The 17,465-nt window shown below is 28.1% G+C and overlaps 2 protein-coding genes across 3 annotated transcripts in view; one reads left to right on the top strand and one right to left on the bottom strand.

Moving 5' to 3' along the window:
- The window catches only part of LOC100204981 (proliferation-associated protein 2G4), a 122,131-nt gene that overhangs the window by 73,163 nt on the left and 31,503 nt on the right, over window positions 1–17,465 (top strand). Inside the window, exon 1 of one of the 2 annotated variants that reach the window (XM_065799585.1) lies at window positions 15,502–15,761. The exons of the other annotated variant lie outside the window; for it this stretch is intronic. Within the exon in view, the coding sequence (XP_065655657.1) occupies window positions 15,668–15,761 (94 nt within the window). The 5' untranslated portion in view covers window positions 15,502–15,667. Of the gene's footprint in view, window positions 1–15,501; window positions 15,762–17,465 lie in introns of those variants that run through there. 2 annotated transcript variants of the gene reach the window in all.
- Window positions 14,003–15,452, bottom strand: LOC105846942 (uncharacterized). The gene is made up of 2 exons (XM_065799590.1): window positions 15,352–15,452; window positions 14,003–15,116 (listed from the first exon to the last, which is right to left on the bottom strand). Exon 2 carries the CDS (start codon window positions 15,094–15,096, stop codon window positions 14,053–14,055), a length of 1,044 nt encoding a protein of 347 aa, XP_065655662.1. The 5' UTR covers window positions 15,097–15,116; window positions 15,352–15,452; the 3' UTR covers window positions 14,003–14,052.

Genomic DNA, 17,465 nt, shown 5'->3' on the forward strand with positions numbered 1-17,465 from the left:
TCATCGGTCCATTTCAAACCGAAACTTAATTTATAAAGGGTACCTTGGAGATGGTGACACAAGCTCATTTTTAGATATTGTAAATTCAAAAACATTGAACAAGGGGTAATTCCAATAAAACTTGAATGTATTGGGCATGTTCAAAAGCGTATGGGTACCCGATTATGAAGTTTAGTAAAATTATACAGTGGCACTAAAACACCATTGTCTGGTATAAATAAACTGACAGATAAGATAATAAATTCGATGCAGAACTACTATGGCATCGTTATTAGAAGGAACATAGATAGTATTTATGCTATAAAGAAGTCTATATTTGCCATTCTTTTCCACATTAGCAATATTCCAAATCAAGATGAGCGACATCAGTTTTGTCCTTGTGATTCTGAAATCTGGTGCAGGTATTGGTGTAAAACAAAGCAGTATATACCATCAAATTCAATTCCAGTATGGATTAAAAACCTGCTAATGCCAATCTATAAAAGCTTACAAGACGATCAACTGCTATCTAAATACCTTCACGGTAAGACACAAAATTTGAATGAGTCCTTGAATGCCATTATATGGTCCAGAGTTCCAAAGAGCACTTTTGTCAGTAGAGAAACAATTGAAATGGGAACTTACTCTGCTGTTATTCATTTTAATGATGGTAGTAAAGGTATTTTGGATGTTTTAAAAGAGTTCTATTTGACTGGGTATATAACAGTGATGACATCTATTCAGTTTGACAATTTTCGTGTGAACCAAATGAAGCGAAAGTCAACAAAAGAGTGTATAAAGCAAAGAAAAAAGTTAAGATCAGTAGCCAAAAGGTGCAGTGATAAACTAAAGTCAAATGAAACTAATCAGTCATATATTTCTGATGGACATTAAGCAAGATTTTACTTGAAAAAAACTTTAAATGTGTTTTTTACAAATTTTGATTTTTGTAATACTATGGTAACTTTGAAACGTAATATCTTGGTATTTGCTAATGATTTTTGCATGAAATATTCGCGGTATACTCAATATACTCAATAAATTCGGTTAACAGATGGAATTTTTAAAATTCATGTTCAATATCTTTAAATAAAAAAATTAGTTCACAATTTAAGTGAAACTACTTAGAATTTCAAGCATGTTTTCAATAATTTGTAAAAAATTTAAATCAAGTCGTTAAATTAAAAATCCATCTGACAGCCGGAATAAAACATAACAATGCATCATTCACAAAGTTTGAACCAGAGAAAATTTATATAACGGAGGATATTACGTCACAAAGTTATTCAATTTTAGGCATTTTTCAGGCAGTTTATCTGCCATTATGGATGTCAAAAAAGTTGAAAAAAAAATTTTTTATTTCAAATATTATTTTTTATAAATTTCTTATCAGAAAAATAATAGTATTTGGTTTTATTTCAATTTTACACTGAAAAAGCGCTTTTTAGTCGGGTACCACCTTAATAATATGATCTGTTTTGATCGGTTATTGGCAAATTTCTTAATTATAAGCTCTTTCTTGATCGGAATTGTAGTATTTTTCATGAAAATTGATAAAAATGTTTTGTGTTTTGATAACTATATGTAGTTAATATACGTCAGAACCCATTAGAACTAAGATCAATAGTAAACTTTAAATCAATTCCGATGAGCGGAATTGATTTAAAGACTGCAAAATGATGTTCTTTAGATTTACTATTACGGGTAGTAAAAGGTTTTGAAAATTACATATAAAAAAGAAAAGTTTTTTTAAATATTAAAAAAAACCTGAAGCAACAAAAAAATGCCATCTAAAGCTCTTGTTTGGACATAATACGCTGAAAAAACCATACTAATTCCAAATAAAAGAATTCGAATAATTTGTAAATCGTCTTAACTACACCGAGTATCAGTAATAATTTTGCTTGTACTACCTATTTGCACACAATAATCTTTAGTGGCACTATAAAGATTCTAAATAGGCCACTATTAACTTTCAATAATTTTCTCAGCTGATTTCGAAGATCTGCATTTCGCGAGGTTAGAATTATTTTGTTCTATCTCCCCAAATCAAAAAATTTGAGTTAGATAAATTTTTTTTCTTTTTATAGTTAAAATATTTATTTTTTACTACCAAATCAGTAAAAAATAAATTATTTCTTAATATACCTGACATTGCACTTTGTTCCACCTCCTTAATGCAGTTTATAAATTAAAATTATAATGTGCTATCTCCGTTTTATCTGTTTTATATTTGAAAGTCGTTAAAATCAAAATGGCAGCCGCGGTAGATTTTTTTGTTGAAAAATTACAACAAAACGTTGAAGGTAAAATGTGTATATATATATATATATATATATATATATATATATATATATATATATATATATATATATATATATATATATATATATATATATATATATATATATAGTATATATATATATATATATATGTATATATATATATATATATATATATATATATATATATATATATATATATGTATATATATATATATATATATATATATATATATATATACATATATATACATATATATACATATATATATGTATATATATGTATATATATAATGTTTTTTTTTTCATAAATCATAGTTATTACAATTGAATTTTCTTATATATATATTGTTCATGGTTTGGGTATTATTGTTATTTATTTATTATTATGTATATATATATATTTTTTTTTAGAAACTGATCTGACTGTTCTTGGATATCCTAATGGTGCACTTGTAATAGCATCAGCTAGTCGTCTGCCCCCACATGGAGGCCAAACTAGGAAACGAAAGTCAGCACCTAAAACTTGGATACAGAATGTGAGAAAGCAGTTGAGACAATCTGGTCAAGCTTATAAAAATAGAAAAGGAGAAAATGTTCCATGCAAGTCTGTAACCACAAGAAAAGACTGTTTAAGTTCTTGTAAATTTAAATGTAGACAACATATCAGTGATGAAGAACGAGCACATATATTTTCTGATTTTTGGTCTATGGATGATACCCAAAAAAAGCATTTCTACAGTAGAACTACTGAACAACTCCAGAAGAAACGTCATCGAACCATCAATGAAAATTCGCGAAAAACATATTCATTTTATTACAGCTTTTTTGTTGGTGATTTGCAAACTCGAGTTTGTAAAGAATTTTACCTCACTACTTTAAATATAAGTAGTAGAAGAGTTTATTATCATCATGAAAACAAGAATGATGCTACTGGAAGCCCAGCTTTTTCAAAATGGGGGAAACACACAAAAAAGGTTGTTGATCAAAGATCAAAACAAAGTGGTAAAGATCATATCAATGAATTTCCACGTGTACCATCACACTACTGTCGTAAAAGAACAAAAAAAGAATATTTTGAAGCTTTTTTAAATCTTAATAAAATGTATGAACTTTACTCTACCTATTGCAAAGAAAAGAATATTGCCCCTGTTAAGAAGCATATGTATAGATTCATATTTGAGCATGACTTTAACATCGAATTTTAAAAGCCAAAAACTGATTTATGTGATACATGATATGAATACCATAATGTAGTAAATCCAACTGAGGAGCAAACCCAAAAATTTTCCAAACATGTAATGTTGAAGAATGAAAATCGAGCAGAACGTGAAAAAGACCGTAAACTTACTTCTTCCTAACAATCCACAATCTTCATTAGCTGTGGCAAGACCTCTTGCAGTTGTACCAATGGCTTCTGTCTTAAACCAGTGTGCTCATATTTCTAATGATAAAGCTAAGGACCTTCAAAATATGTTCAAGTATATGTCTGCTGTAGACAAAACATTTTATAATAGTATTTTAAAATAATTTATTTTAATGTCAAAATATTTATGTTTTATGTTTATGTTATGGTGTTAAATGGGCTTCTTATTGAAATTGTTGTTTTTAATGAATTAAGCAGATGTGCTTACCTTGCTGAAATTAATCTTTGAAATTCATTTCACTGTGAAATGTATTTTGGATAATATGTTCTTGGAGCTTATTTCAACCAAAGTTTTATTTTTTTTGTAAAAATCTCGGTACATGCTTTAGATAATTAAACTTTATAAATATTGCATTTATAAAGTTTTTTTACTAGTTAAAGTAAGATTTTATTCCAATAAAACAGAGATATGCCAAACAGTTCTTTACCTTGCTACAATATATACAATATATATATATACAAAATACTAATTTGTATTATATTTTTATATAAAAAATGGAGATAGAACAAAATAATATTGTATTTTATAAAATAAGTGTGTATTATATTGTTCTATCTCCAAATCAGAGTGTGGTAATTCAGATACCTGCACATTATATCTTTTGAAGTATTTACTTTTAAACTGTGGTAGCAAGTATGGGAAATTAATATGAATCTAATTTGTTTACGTCTTTTATGTTTAAGTGGTCTACAGGTCCTTTTAAAACTTTGAATTTGATTTTCTCAGTTCGGAAAAACATGGAGTTAGAACAAAATAAATCTAACCTCGCGATTTGCCTGCATTCTTTATTTTTTGCAATTTGGATTTTTATTTTCATTCTGCCGAAACTGATAACTTTTTTTTTTTTAATTTAAAATTATTTTAAATTGAAGTATCCAAAAATATTAGTAACGCATAGCTGTTTCTTGATGACAAGACCTGCAGAAGACAAGTCTTCTGCAAGTTTTCCGCGTTCTTTGAAGTAATTTCTAATACTTTACAGTTTTACTTTATATATATTTTGTATAACGTAACTTTGTGATTTTTTTTTTAAATTTTACTTACACTGTAAAGATTCTATTATATATTACGAATTTGTAAAGATTAAAGAACCAAAAAATTAAAAAAAAGAAGATCTTTCTATATCATCAACCGTTTTAAACTTATCACGTTTTTAACGCCATGAGTGCGTTTAAAATTAAATAAATAAAAAAAAGTTGCAATTCTATACTTTTATTTTAGGTCTACCCTTTGATTTGATGTGGTCAGGATAATTAGTTCAAAATTTCATGCTTAAATATTGTGTCTTAGAGACAGCACAACTAACTTTTACTAAACAGATCCTTAACATTTTGTAAAAAAAAGTTTTTCAAATTCATATTGGGTCTTAAAAGTACCGAAATTATATAAAAAGTTTCACAAAAAAAAAAAAAAAAACCTTTTCATTTCATACTACAATTATTATTTTAGATTTGAATTGCGTAAAAACAACAGTTTTTTTTAACTAAATATAAAAAAAGTCCATTCTTACAAGTTTTTAATAAAAAAATTTTTTTTAAATATTTTCTCATAAAAAAGATTATTATTTTTTAAATTTTTATATTATTTCATTTTGTTATGAGCACCATGATTGCCTACTTTTAAAAGGACTTTTTTTAAAATATTGGGAACCCGTTGAAAAGTGAAGTTTGAGCGAAATTGAGTTGTTACTAAATATTGGAATTATGCTTTAAAATTTTAAAAGACATTTTTTTCATCAATTAACAAAATGTAAATGCCTAGCCACTGAACTATTTAAAATTTTTTTGTTAAACTAGTCTAGTACCAATACATCACCAGTGCCTCACAAAACATTTTATGGATGTTGTTAGTGTGTTTTTCTCGCAATCTAGACTTGAATTAGGAAAGAATAGTAGTGAGTTACAAACAGATAATGATAAGTATATCGAAGACGAAAAATACGTCATTAGTAGGTACTTTAATACGAGGTTTGCCGTTTTTGCGTCATAAAATCTTTCATAAAACGTATAAAAGCGTTTTGCATAAATGTTATCAAATAAGTATTTGAAGTTTGTGCTCAAGACCAAAGTTATATATTTTTTTAAAAAATCTCAAGCTAATTTAAGCACGTATCTAATACCCATTATATATATGTTTGTGACAACTGAAAATAAACGAGCGGTTTACAAGTAACAGACTTTCATTGAATGTAGAAAAAACTAAATTTATTTTATTCTACAAACCTAGTGTGACAATGCTCCACTAAAATTATCCAATCTCCTAATCAATAAAACATTTATAAAAAAGGGAAACAATCGCTAATTTTCAAGGAATAATACTAGATGAAAATTTGTCATGGAAACCACATATAAAATATATTGAAAATAAAATCTCAAGAAATATTTGCATATCATATAAAACTAAACAGTTTCTTAACACTGCATCCTTGAAAAATATACATTTTATTTATTCATAGTTTTATCTCCTACTGCAATATTGTATGGGGTAGTACAAATTATGGGAAATTAAAAAAGCTTTGTAGTAAATAAAAACACGCATGCAGGATTGTATTCAGTACACACAGAGCCTTTCATTGCAAACCTGTTTTATGGAAACTTGTGTCTTAAGTGTTTGTAAAGAAAATATACACCAAGTTCTACAATTCATGTTTAAAGCAAAACAGGAAATTTCTCCGATTGTATTTAAGTCGTACTTTAGTGAAATTTCACACGAATATTTTACTCAATTTTCAATTAATAACTTTGTTGTTCAAAGAACTAATTTAAAATTAAGCTCATATCAAATTCAATACCGTGGACCGTTTATATGAAAACATTTTTAAAAGTTTATTACAAAAAAGAATAATGTTCAAAGCATCTCAATGGAACAGCTCAGGAAAGAATTTAAGAGTCTTTTATTACAAAAAGACTTTGATTTAAAATACCTTTTTTAAAATAAATACATACATAAGTTATCTTAAAAATAATTATTGACACTACATCTCTTTTGTTGCAATTTGAATCAATTTAATTAAATTTTTTGTTAAAAAGCTTCTATACTTTTAAGTTGTTGTTAACCTTTACTATATTGCGTTGTATTTCACTTGTAACACTTGTAAATAAACGTGTTTAAAATGAAGAGTCAAGCAAAAATGAGTTTTAGTTGATGGAATAAGAAATGATAATTTCTTTGAGCAGGGACCATGTTAATAATTTTTAGGAAAGAAGAAAAGATGAACTTTACGGCGATGAGAGAGAGGGGCTCAAGCTTGACAGATAGAGTTGGTCCAACTACGTTTACAATGCGTTTACTAGACCTTACCTAGAAGAGAAAAAGCATCATTAGAAGAACTAGCTCAAATATGACAACAGTAAGCCATACAGACATAAATAAGAGATTTTTAGAGGTAGAGAATGGAATCAGAAATGCTGTCTGAATTACAAGCTGTAAAAGAGTTTAATTGAGATATGACTTTAGCAACGGGTTTGCCTATGGGTAACAATGGTTTTACCTGTTTAATTGGAATTAAAGGAAAAGAATGGTCATAAGATTCACGAGTCGAATTAGAAGAAAAGTTCTTTGCAAATAGTTTAGCCTTATTCTTGGGAGAGGACTTGGAAGGAATGTTAGACCTACCCTTGTTAGTGACGCTTTTGAAGATTTTCAAATAGTCTCCCGAGCCTAACTTCTGAGATGAGATACGGGATTTAATAAATTGAGAATAACGGAGCTTACCATCTGACAGCGCTTCTATACATCAATTTCTTGAAATAATAAATAGCCGTGTCTTCTCAAGAGAGTTATTCTTTTTAAAAAAATGATCACGACTAGATATAAAAGCTGCACAAGAGGATAAAATCCATGGAATCGAATGAGGCTTGACTTGAAACCGACGAGACGAAATAAAAGCTTTCACTCCTGCCTGAATACAGAGTTATGTAAGAGGCGCATTTTTGAGCTGAGAGGGAAAAGACATTAGCCCAAGGACCGTCACGAATAAAATCACGAAAAGAATCCGAATCAGCTTTAGGGTAGTAGTAAGTAGTGCAATGATAGTCCAAAGAAGTACAAGATGAGAGATTTATAGAAATCATTGCATGGTCAGAACTATCTCAGGGAGAAAAAGGAGAAACTGAACACAAGCTAGGGTCAGAGGCTCTGGTCAGTTTGATCAGAAATTACATCTAAAAGATTGCAGTGTTGGGAAAAAGAAAAACGATAAAGAACAATGAGAAAGGTGATAAAGTGAAGAGGTGCTAAGCGGAATCACATAAAATAATGTTCAATGGATTCAAAACTGATTTCAAAGTCTCAATAAGAGCAAGCAAGTTTGGTGAATTTTGCAAGAGGTAAGATTCAACTGATAGAAGGTTGCTTCGCAGACTACGAATATTTCTAAAAGATTTATTTAAAAAGTTAGGTGGGGGTAATGGTTTTTTAAGTTTAATATTGGGTTACTTTTGGCATGGTTTAAGTTTTAAGAGAACTTGACTCATTCATAAATAAAGCATGGCCTCCTAAGCAGTTAGCTACGCAGTTGTCTCAGTCCCGTTAATTTACTTAGAGTTTTAACTTACAAGTTAATTAACGGGATCAAATCAAGGCCACATAAGCTTATGTGACCTTGATAATACACACCAAAAGTATTACCAGGGATACGATCCATGCGCAACACGGCACTGTTGATACTCTGATACTTTATAGCTGTTGATGGAATTAGTCTGTCTGAGAGCTACCACAGAGTTCGAGAAACCTTAATACCACCCGGCCTCAGAACCATTAAACTGAGTTTTAAAGCTGTACCCTTGTTAGGAGATAACAGGAAGAGTTGCATAGCCTATATCAAAGAGGCATAAGCAAAAACTTATGGGTAGAGTCAAGAAGATCCAGCATTTAGCATCCTAATCAAGAAACAATGTAACACATGTTTACATCTACGCCAACCTAATAGATTAAGAAGAGGTTTGAGACTGGTCAGCAGAACTCTTCTTCTTACTCCTTAAGTCTTTGCCCAGAAAGGCTTCTGCAAGACAATAGATGGATGCAGTTAACATTAGTCAAAGGTGAGTATTTTTATCAAGACACTATCTCTAACCTTATCTCAAACAAGAGCCGCAAGGCATTAGAATTTTAACTGGATTCAGCTAACATTTGCCCAAGATTAGTATTTTTATCAAGACACCATCTCTAGCGTTTACTCAATCAAGAGCCCTTAGGAAGGGAATTTTCCTAAAGTCGGAGTTTGTTTCTCCTACCCTTTGCCTAAATAAGCAAACACTACAAGGCAGCAGGATATGGTGCAGGTACAACTGAGCTAAATGATACTAGTAGCAGGATGATCGTGAGGATCCTGAACCTGACCTGACCTGGAGTAGTTAAAAGGAGTTACGTCTTGTAAACATTATTTTATAACATTAAAAAAGACATTTTAGAAATGCATTAGAAGGAACATTACATCTAACAAAATACTAGAGACTAAGGTGAGCACAGATTTTAAAGTTGGAGTCATTAGTAAGTTAGTGAGCTCACACTGGATCAGAGATTTAAACAGAACACAAAAATACATAAAGTAACTTACGGGTAAGTGAACACCGCGCCAGAGGTTTAGACAGAACACAAAACATACATATATAAAGTAACCTACGGGTGAACCAACCTCGCCAGAGGTTCAGACAAAACACAAACATACATAAAGTAACTTAAGGGTGAGTAAACACCGAGCTAGAGGTTTGGACACAACACAAACATACATACAGAGGCGATTCTACAAATAAAAAAAAGTATCAACAATATCTTTTAGGAAACATACGAAATATAAACCATTACCATGTGAAGTTGTTAATACGATTGCAATAGCAGCCGTACCGCAGTGATAGCTCACTTGCCTCAGAAGCAGAGGATCCCTGGTTCAAACCCCATATCTGGGCAAGTTTTGTGACATCGGCTTGGAAAGAGACGTGAACTACCGATTAAATTTTCATCCGCGGTGCTCTGTGATAAGACCGTAAGGACTTCTTTGGGCACCTAAATAAAAATCAAAAAATATATATATAAATAAAAAGTATAAGTTATTTTTCTAATGTATCAACATACTTTAAAAAACATTGTTATACAAATAGAGTAATGTATTAAAATAGTTTGTTTTGGCTTGAAGTTTTAAATTAAAACTTAACTTAAATTAATTTTTACGCGTCTAGTCAAACGTAACGAGCTTAAAAGTGTGTTCACGCATTGTACGCGTCAAAGCTGCGCATGAAATATATTTTTATTAACAAATTAAAATTTTTTGACCCAAAAAACTATTACTTCAACATATAACATATTTATTTATTTATTTTATTTTATTTTTTCCGTAAGTTTTTGTTTACATTTGACGTAATATATATAAATTACATTTTTTTTTTTCAAATACAAACAAGGCTTCTAAAAGAAGATCAAATGATCTTATCGTCAGAAGCCTTTTACAAAACAGAGTACGTAAAGTATTATAAAAACGCCTTTTTACAATAAGAGAGCGTAAAAAATTAACATAAAAATATTAAAATAGCACTTAGATAAATAAAAACAAATTGGCAACAAAATATATAAAATGCATAAAACAAAGATTGAACATACATTTCAAAATTATTATATATCATAAGACAAATTAAAAATATTCTAAGATATTTTCAATAGAGAAAATAAGATTTTTTAATTTAATTTTAAAAACAGAATAAGTTAGGGGTAAGCCGAAGTTAGGCAAAATAATTCTGTTCCAGAGATGAGCTGCACGATAAGTGATATAGAATTGATTGAATTTTGTTCGACAGAGTGATTCATTTAAATAGTTATTATTCCTCATGTTAAACTTGCTTAAAGGTTTCAAAAGAAAAGGTCTTTAAAAATTAAAGAAGATAAATCATACTTTCACATATAAACAAAAGATAAATTTTTATATACGTTTAGTTTATAAATATCGAGGATTTTCATTTGATTGAAAAATATTGAGAAATTTGAGAACCGATCCGCAAAATTAATTACACGGATCGCATGTTTCTGACGGCGATGGAGACATTGTAACTTGCTTTGATCAGTACTACCCCAGGCAATAATTCCATAGCTTATATAACTATGAATAAAAGAATAATAAAGTTTAGTTAAATTATTTTTATCTAAATGAGTACGCGCCTTATATAGAATTCCAATACTTTTTGAAACTTTCGAGCAGACGTTTCCATGTGATATTCTCGTCAATGAAAACCCCCAGGTATTTAGTTACAGAATCTATCTTTATTTCATTATGGTCAATAAAAATTTTTGGTAAATTTTGGGGTAGAGAACGTTATTTGCAATGTTTGTCAAATTTTGTTGAGTTTTTGCCGTTTTTTTATTATTCTGAGCCATAATAGAAAAAAAAAGTTGCTAGACGGAAATAAAAAATACAAGTTGCTTGTAAATTTATTTATATATATTTTTATATTTATATATATTTTTATATTTATATATATATTTTTTTTTGAAAGTTGAGAAATATTACACTCGAAATACTGGAAATGTTAATTTGCAAACTCCCCTTTTTAATACTGTCAAATATGGCAAGCCATAAAACATTAATGTTTTTCTCACTGGAACCAATTATTACCATTATTAAAAAAAGACTAACTAAATACCCTTTTATTACCAACACCCTTCTTCTCAATCGAAACTAAATTAAGAAATTTTTATTTGAGTATATAACTAATGAGAATTAATTTTATTTTTTATTATTATTGCTTTAATATATTACTGTATTAATAAAACTATTATTATTTTTAATTTATATATATTTTTTAAACTTTATTGCTATTATTATTATAATCGTTAAAACATTTTTGTTATAGATTCCTTATTAATATTATTAATTATGAAAATGATAGCGATTCCATTGTAATAATAGTTTTATAGTTATTGTTATAAGTTTTGCTATAATTATGTTTATTTTTATAACTACTGTGATTGTTATAAAATTTACTATAATTATTTTTTCCATTGTTTTTATCATTAGTTATAACTTTTGTTATATTTATCATATGCTAACCGATGTGTTATGGCTGCTTTAATTATACGCTTAATAATAGTAATAACAATAAAAACAATTTTAATATGAATAAAAAACATTACAAATAATAATTATAATATTAATAAGGAATCTATAAATTAAAAATAATAATAGTTTTATTAATACAATAATATATTAAAGCAACAATAATAAAAAATAAAATTAATACTCATTAGTTATATACTCAAATAAAAATTTCTTAATTTAGTTTCGATTGAGAAGAAGGGTGTTGGTAATAAAAGGGTATTTAGTTAGTCTTTTTTTAATAATGGTAATAATTGGTTCCAGTGAGAAAAACATTAATGTTTTATGGCTTGCCATATTTGACAGTATTAAAAAGGGGAGTTTGCAAATTAACATTTCCAGTATTTCGAGTGTAATATTTCTCAACTTTCAAAATATATATATATATATAAATATAAAAATATATATATAAATATAAAAATATATATAAATAAATTTATTAATCTGTTGCATTTATATAAAAAATAAATATATAAATCTGTAAATGCGGTCCAGAAAATAAATAATCAATGTATTTAAAAATTAGAAAATATATCAGTAACCGAAAAAAAAATATATATTTTTTAATGTAATTAGGAGACCGGGCGAATAAAAATGAGCAATTGCTTTTACTCAGTAATTGGTCAGCTTTCGTGAATAAAACCTTTAACAATTTTGCTAAAGTTATTCACGTACAGTTGAGCAATTACTGAGTAAATTGCTCAACTTTACGTGAATAAAAATTTGAGCAAAACTGCTTAAGTTTTTCTTCGCGCAAAGCTGACCAATTACTGAGTAAAAGCAATTGCTTATTTTTATTCACCCTGCCTAGGAATTAATCGTCGATTTAAAAAATAAAATCTCGTTATCCTAGATTTGAGCTTTGTGTTTGTTCCTCACCAAAGTAAAACTTTAAAAAGCATATTAAATCCTTTTGAAGTTATGATAAAACTCTTGAGTCCTTAATGAAAGGGCGGGGGACGTTTATTAATTTTTGGAAAACTTTCCTACCCACTCCTAGCTTATTAAGTTATTAGGAGCCTATTAAGTTTATTAACTTTTACTTGCTGTCAGCAAAAACTTAATATCTCAAAACTAAAAAAAAATGAGTGAAAATCGACCTTAGAAAATAATTCTTTTAGTCAATGATGAAAACTACAACCTTCAGTGTAAACAGGCTTTAAAAATCGCCAACCTAGTAAATTTCGATTTGTCGAATATGAGTTTTTCTTAACTTAATAAAGTATAAAACTTGTATCAACATATTAAATCCTATTGAAATTATGATAAAACAGCTGTTAGAAAATGCGCATTTGACCGCAAGCCACGCTAGAATTATAATGTTTTGTAAAAAATATTAGTTCGGACAATTTTAAATAACCAACAAAAAAAAAAGATTTATCGTCAGCCTATAATTAGTCTCGTACTCCTGAGTCCTTAATACAAGTGGGATGGGGTGGGGGGGGGGGTTGATAATTTTAGTCTAGATCTAATAAACGGGGGAAAGGGGATTTTTTTAACGTTACAATGTAAGTATTTTTTTTTTAAAATTTCAGTTTATAAATTATAAAGTTATAATCCAATTAAAATAAGATTTGAGAAAAATTTTATTAAAACTCGCGTTTATCAAATCACTTCAGTTTAAAAACTCGTTTTAGTCCAGACTTTCTTCCAACCTTAAATAAAGAAAACAAGAATAACGAAGTCGGAGTTAGGGCGGGGTAATTATAATTAGGGTGAGCGGTAGTGTATATAATTGGGGCGAGCGGTTTGGTTAAAAGTCACGCGGTAAAGTTATTTGGCACCAAAAGAGTAGTTGTTTTAAATAGCTTCAAAATAACTTTTCGAAACATGTAAGTTCTATTATTTTTTCAAGGTCGATTCCAAAAGATATTGCAATCGAGTTTTTGAAAATTAGTAAACGACAAAAATAAGCTAAAATATCATTAAGCACTGAAAATTTAATAAATTATTAATTAAATTTGTAAATGACTAAATTAAATACTATATATGTAAAAGGATATGGATTAATAAAGAGGAAAATCATAATTTTGTGTATAAAAATTATAATATGCAATAAGTTGTATATTTTAAACAAAACTTTTGTAAAAAATAAATAAAATATCTTTGTTTCTATTAAATAATAAGTCTGAAACAAAATTTCTTTTTTTATAATCAGTAAAGCAACACAGAAAACAATAGATAATGAGAGTTGGATGTTAAGGATGACTTAATGTAAAATACTTAAAAGGATATTAAACAAATATAATTTTCATTTAAAATTATCACCACATGTTAAAAATATTTACATCTCCATTTGTATTTCATTTTCTTCATCACTAGCTAAATCTTCTTCCTGTAAAGTATCTACTGGGTCTAATTCTTCTAAAGGACAATCTTCTAGCATTTCTAGAATGTGGTTTTTTATATCTGTATCTTCTTCTGTGCCAGTTTTTGTTATAAGTTCTAATGCTTTTTCTAAGTAAAATCGGGGATTGTCACCATCTTTAAGCAAAAACTTAGACAAACCTATGTAATACCAAATTCTTAAATCATCTTCATTTTCTTCAACAAGCTGATCAGTAATATGTGACACACTTTCATATGAACCAATTTCAATCAATAGTTTAATAAGCGAAATTCTTGATTCATAAGAAATTGTGTCTGGTATATTCTCATATCCTTCTTCAGTTAGTTTTTTCCAAAGTGTATAAGCACTTTTTATATAATTTTCTGCATCAGCTATATTTTCCTTGCTCAGAAGAAAATTACTCATAGCCAATAAAGCATCTATATTGTCACCATCACATTCTATTGCTAGTTTGCAATACTCTTCACACAAAGTCTCTGCATCACTTTCCAAGCAACAGTCAGTCATGTATATTTCAGCTAATGAACAGTACACACTTGATAAATCTTTATTTGTAATTATATTATTAGAGGCACTATTTTTTTGGTTTTCTATTTCCGATTTCATTATTTGAATAGCTTTTTTATAGTTTTCAACAGCCTCGTTACCTTCACTCAGTTGGCCCAGATATAGATATTTGACATGTCCATTTAAAGGATCTAATTCCACAGCTTTAGAAAAATGAGTTTTCGCATTATCAAGATCACCAAGTTCTGCGCATATATTTCCAAATGTTACTAAAGCAGATATATTTTGTGGTTCTAAATCTAAAGCTTTTTTGCAAAACTTTTCAGCTAATTCAAATTCAAAACTTTCAATATATTCATTAACACGATTGAGTAAATCGTCAACAGAATAATGTTGTTTTGAACCAGTGTTGTGTGGTTTACTTCCAACACCAGCTTTTTGATCGTTTATAATTTTCTTTCGTTTCCCCATACTTCATATATCAAATTAACCTATATTTTGCACATATTAACAAATGTTAGGTTCAGGTGATATCATATTATTCTAATACATTATATATTTAACAATAATTTTACAATTGACGAACAAAAATAAACTTTTTTTGTATATAGAATATTTATAAACATTCTTTAGTTGATAAAATATAAAATTTAATTGAGTTAAAGAGCAAAATACGGTCAAACGTATATTTAGTTTTGTTTATGAAGAATTAATCTGTTTAAGTACCTTTAGAATTGGTTACGAATCAAATGTGCATGTGTTGACCTTCATGCGGACCAAGCAAAACTTAAAACATGGCTATTATGCTAAAGCTTAGAACTTAAACTAAAATTCTACCACGCTATCAAACCTAAAATTCAAAACTTATTTTGGCTTAACGTCTAACTTAGCTAGAGTTTAGCGTTTGCGAATCAGCAATTAGCGATTCACGTGTGTGGATTGAAGTCAAACTAGCGTCCTTTCACTTCAGCGTTGTGTGGTTTAACGATTGTTTCAGACTATCTTGTTCTGCTTTTCACTTACCTGAATAGTTATAAATAAGATGGCTGATAAAGATAGTGGTGACGAAGAGGAATTAACAATTGCAGACGATGTTGTTGTTACCAAATACAAAATGGCTGGTGATATTACTAATGGTATAGATGAATTTTTAAAAAAAATTTATAGGTTAAAACATGTACCTTCATATAAGCATAATTAATACTAATTAAAGGTTGTTCAGAGATATTTTTTTGGGAAATACTTTGTTGTTATCATTAGAGAATAAGTATTTGTTAATTACTTTAAAATTTGTATTTGCTTCAAAGGCAGATGTATATAAAAAGTACAATTCGCTAAAATCGAAGTAAGAGCTGACGTGTCTTCTAAAAGACACGTCAGCTCTTACTTCAAAGAAGTAAGTCCTAAAAAAACAAGTCTAATGCAAAACAAGTATTACAAGATTCAGGGCACTAATAAAAAACTAGGAAAAAGTTTAAAAAATAAGGAAATACCTGAAAAAGTAAGTATATCAAATCATATTTTTCTAACCGCTTTATCTAAGTCAAAGGCTAACACTCTTGATTTCCAGTAACTTCTGGGGTACCCTAACGTTCTATTTTTGGTCCTGGTTTGTTTCTTATCTAGATTAATGATCTTCCTGATAACCTTGCATATAAAGTGGCTCTATTTGTTGCCGTTTATACTCTTGTCTTTGCAAAAAGTCTTCTCTTTTCGATTGCATAGAACCAGGGATGCGGAGTCCCAAAGAGGACTCTAGATTTGAAAGTCACAAAAAGTTTACTTCTTCCTAGTTTTTGTATCCAGGAGCTTTAAAAATACTAAAAAGCTTATGGACTACTAATAGGGAAAAATCAAGACTTTCAGGTCAGAGTAGCAATCAATTTTTGAACCCAGAGTCTTTAGGCATATTGGCGGCAAGGACTCCAAACTTAAAAAAATAAGTTCCAAATCATTAAATATAATTTTTTTTTTCTAATAGAAGATCATTAATCAACCAACATCAGGCCTGGTTTTAAATTAAAAATGCTTTATTTTTTTATTTTCTTATAGACATTAACTTTTTTAAATGACTGGAATAATATTAATTACCACAAAACGAGTTAAATATTATTTGACTTCTTTTTTATTATTACTATAAAGGAATGTTTATTTTCTATTATTATTTTTTTGATATTTAATAAATAAATTTAATATCATATTTTTAAAAATGTTTGATATTAACAAATTTCTTTCTTTTCTTGACATTTGCATAAATAAATTAAAATATGTTAAGTTTTTGAATTTTTAGATAATTATTTCTTAAATTTCTAATTGCAGCTTGCAACTACAAATTCTTTATTTAAAAAAAAATTAGCGAGTTACAAATTAAAAAAATTATTTTAATTTATTTACTTTATTAAGTGTTTATTATTTTATTAACGGTTTATTATTTTATTAACGGTTTTGTTGTGAAAGCAAAGATTATTTTTCCAAACATCATTTGTTAAGATTATATGGCTGTATATACCATTTATTAAAAAATAATCGCTGCAATTTAACTTGCGTTATAAAAAATTTAACTTTGATTCTATAATTTTTGATGCTTTTTGATGCTTAAATGCTTTAATTTTTGATGCAGCTGTTTATTTAAAATTTAATTTGTAGTAAAAAATGTTTAGGAAGGAAAACCAAAAAAATAAATGCTAAAAATTAGCTAATTTTTTTTTAAAGAATAAATAAAATTTAAATATTGAACGATATATAGTAATATTTTATAAATAAATTTGACAGTTAAGTTAAACCCAAGCATTAACTTTAATTTTAATAAACTTAAATATGTTTTTTAAATCTAAATTAAT

The sequence above is a fragment of the Hydra vulgaris genome, chromosome 06 (genome assembly GCF_038396675.1).
Source record: "Hydra vulgaris chromosome 06, alternate assembly HydraT2T_AEP".
Taxonomy (NCBI): domain Eukaryota; kingdom Metazoa; phylum Cnidaria; class Hydrozoa; order Anthoathecata; family Hydridae; genus Hydra; species Hydra vulgaris.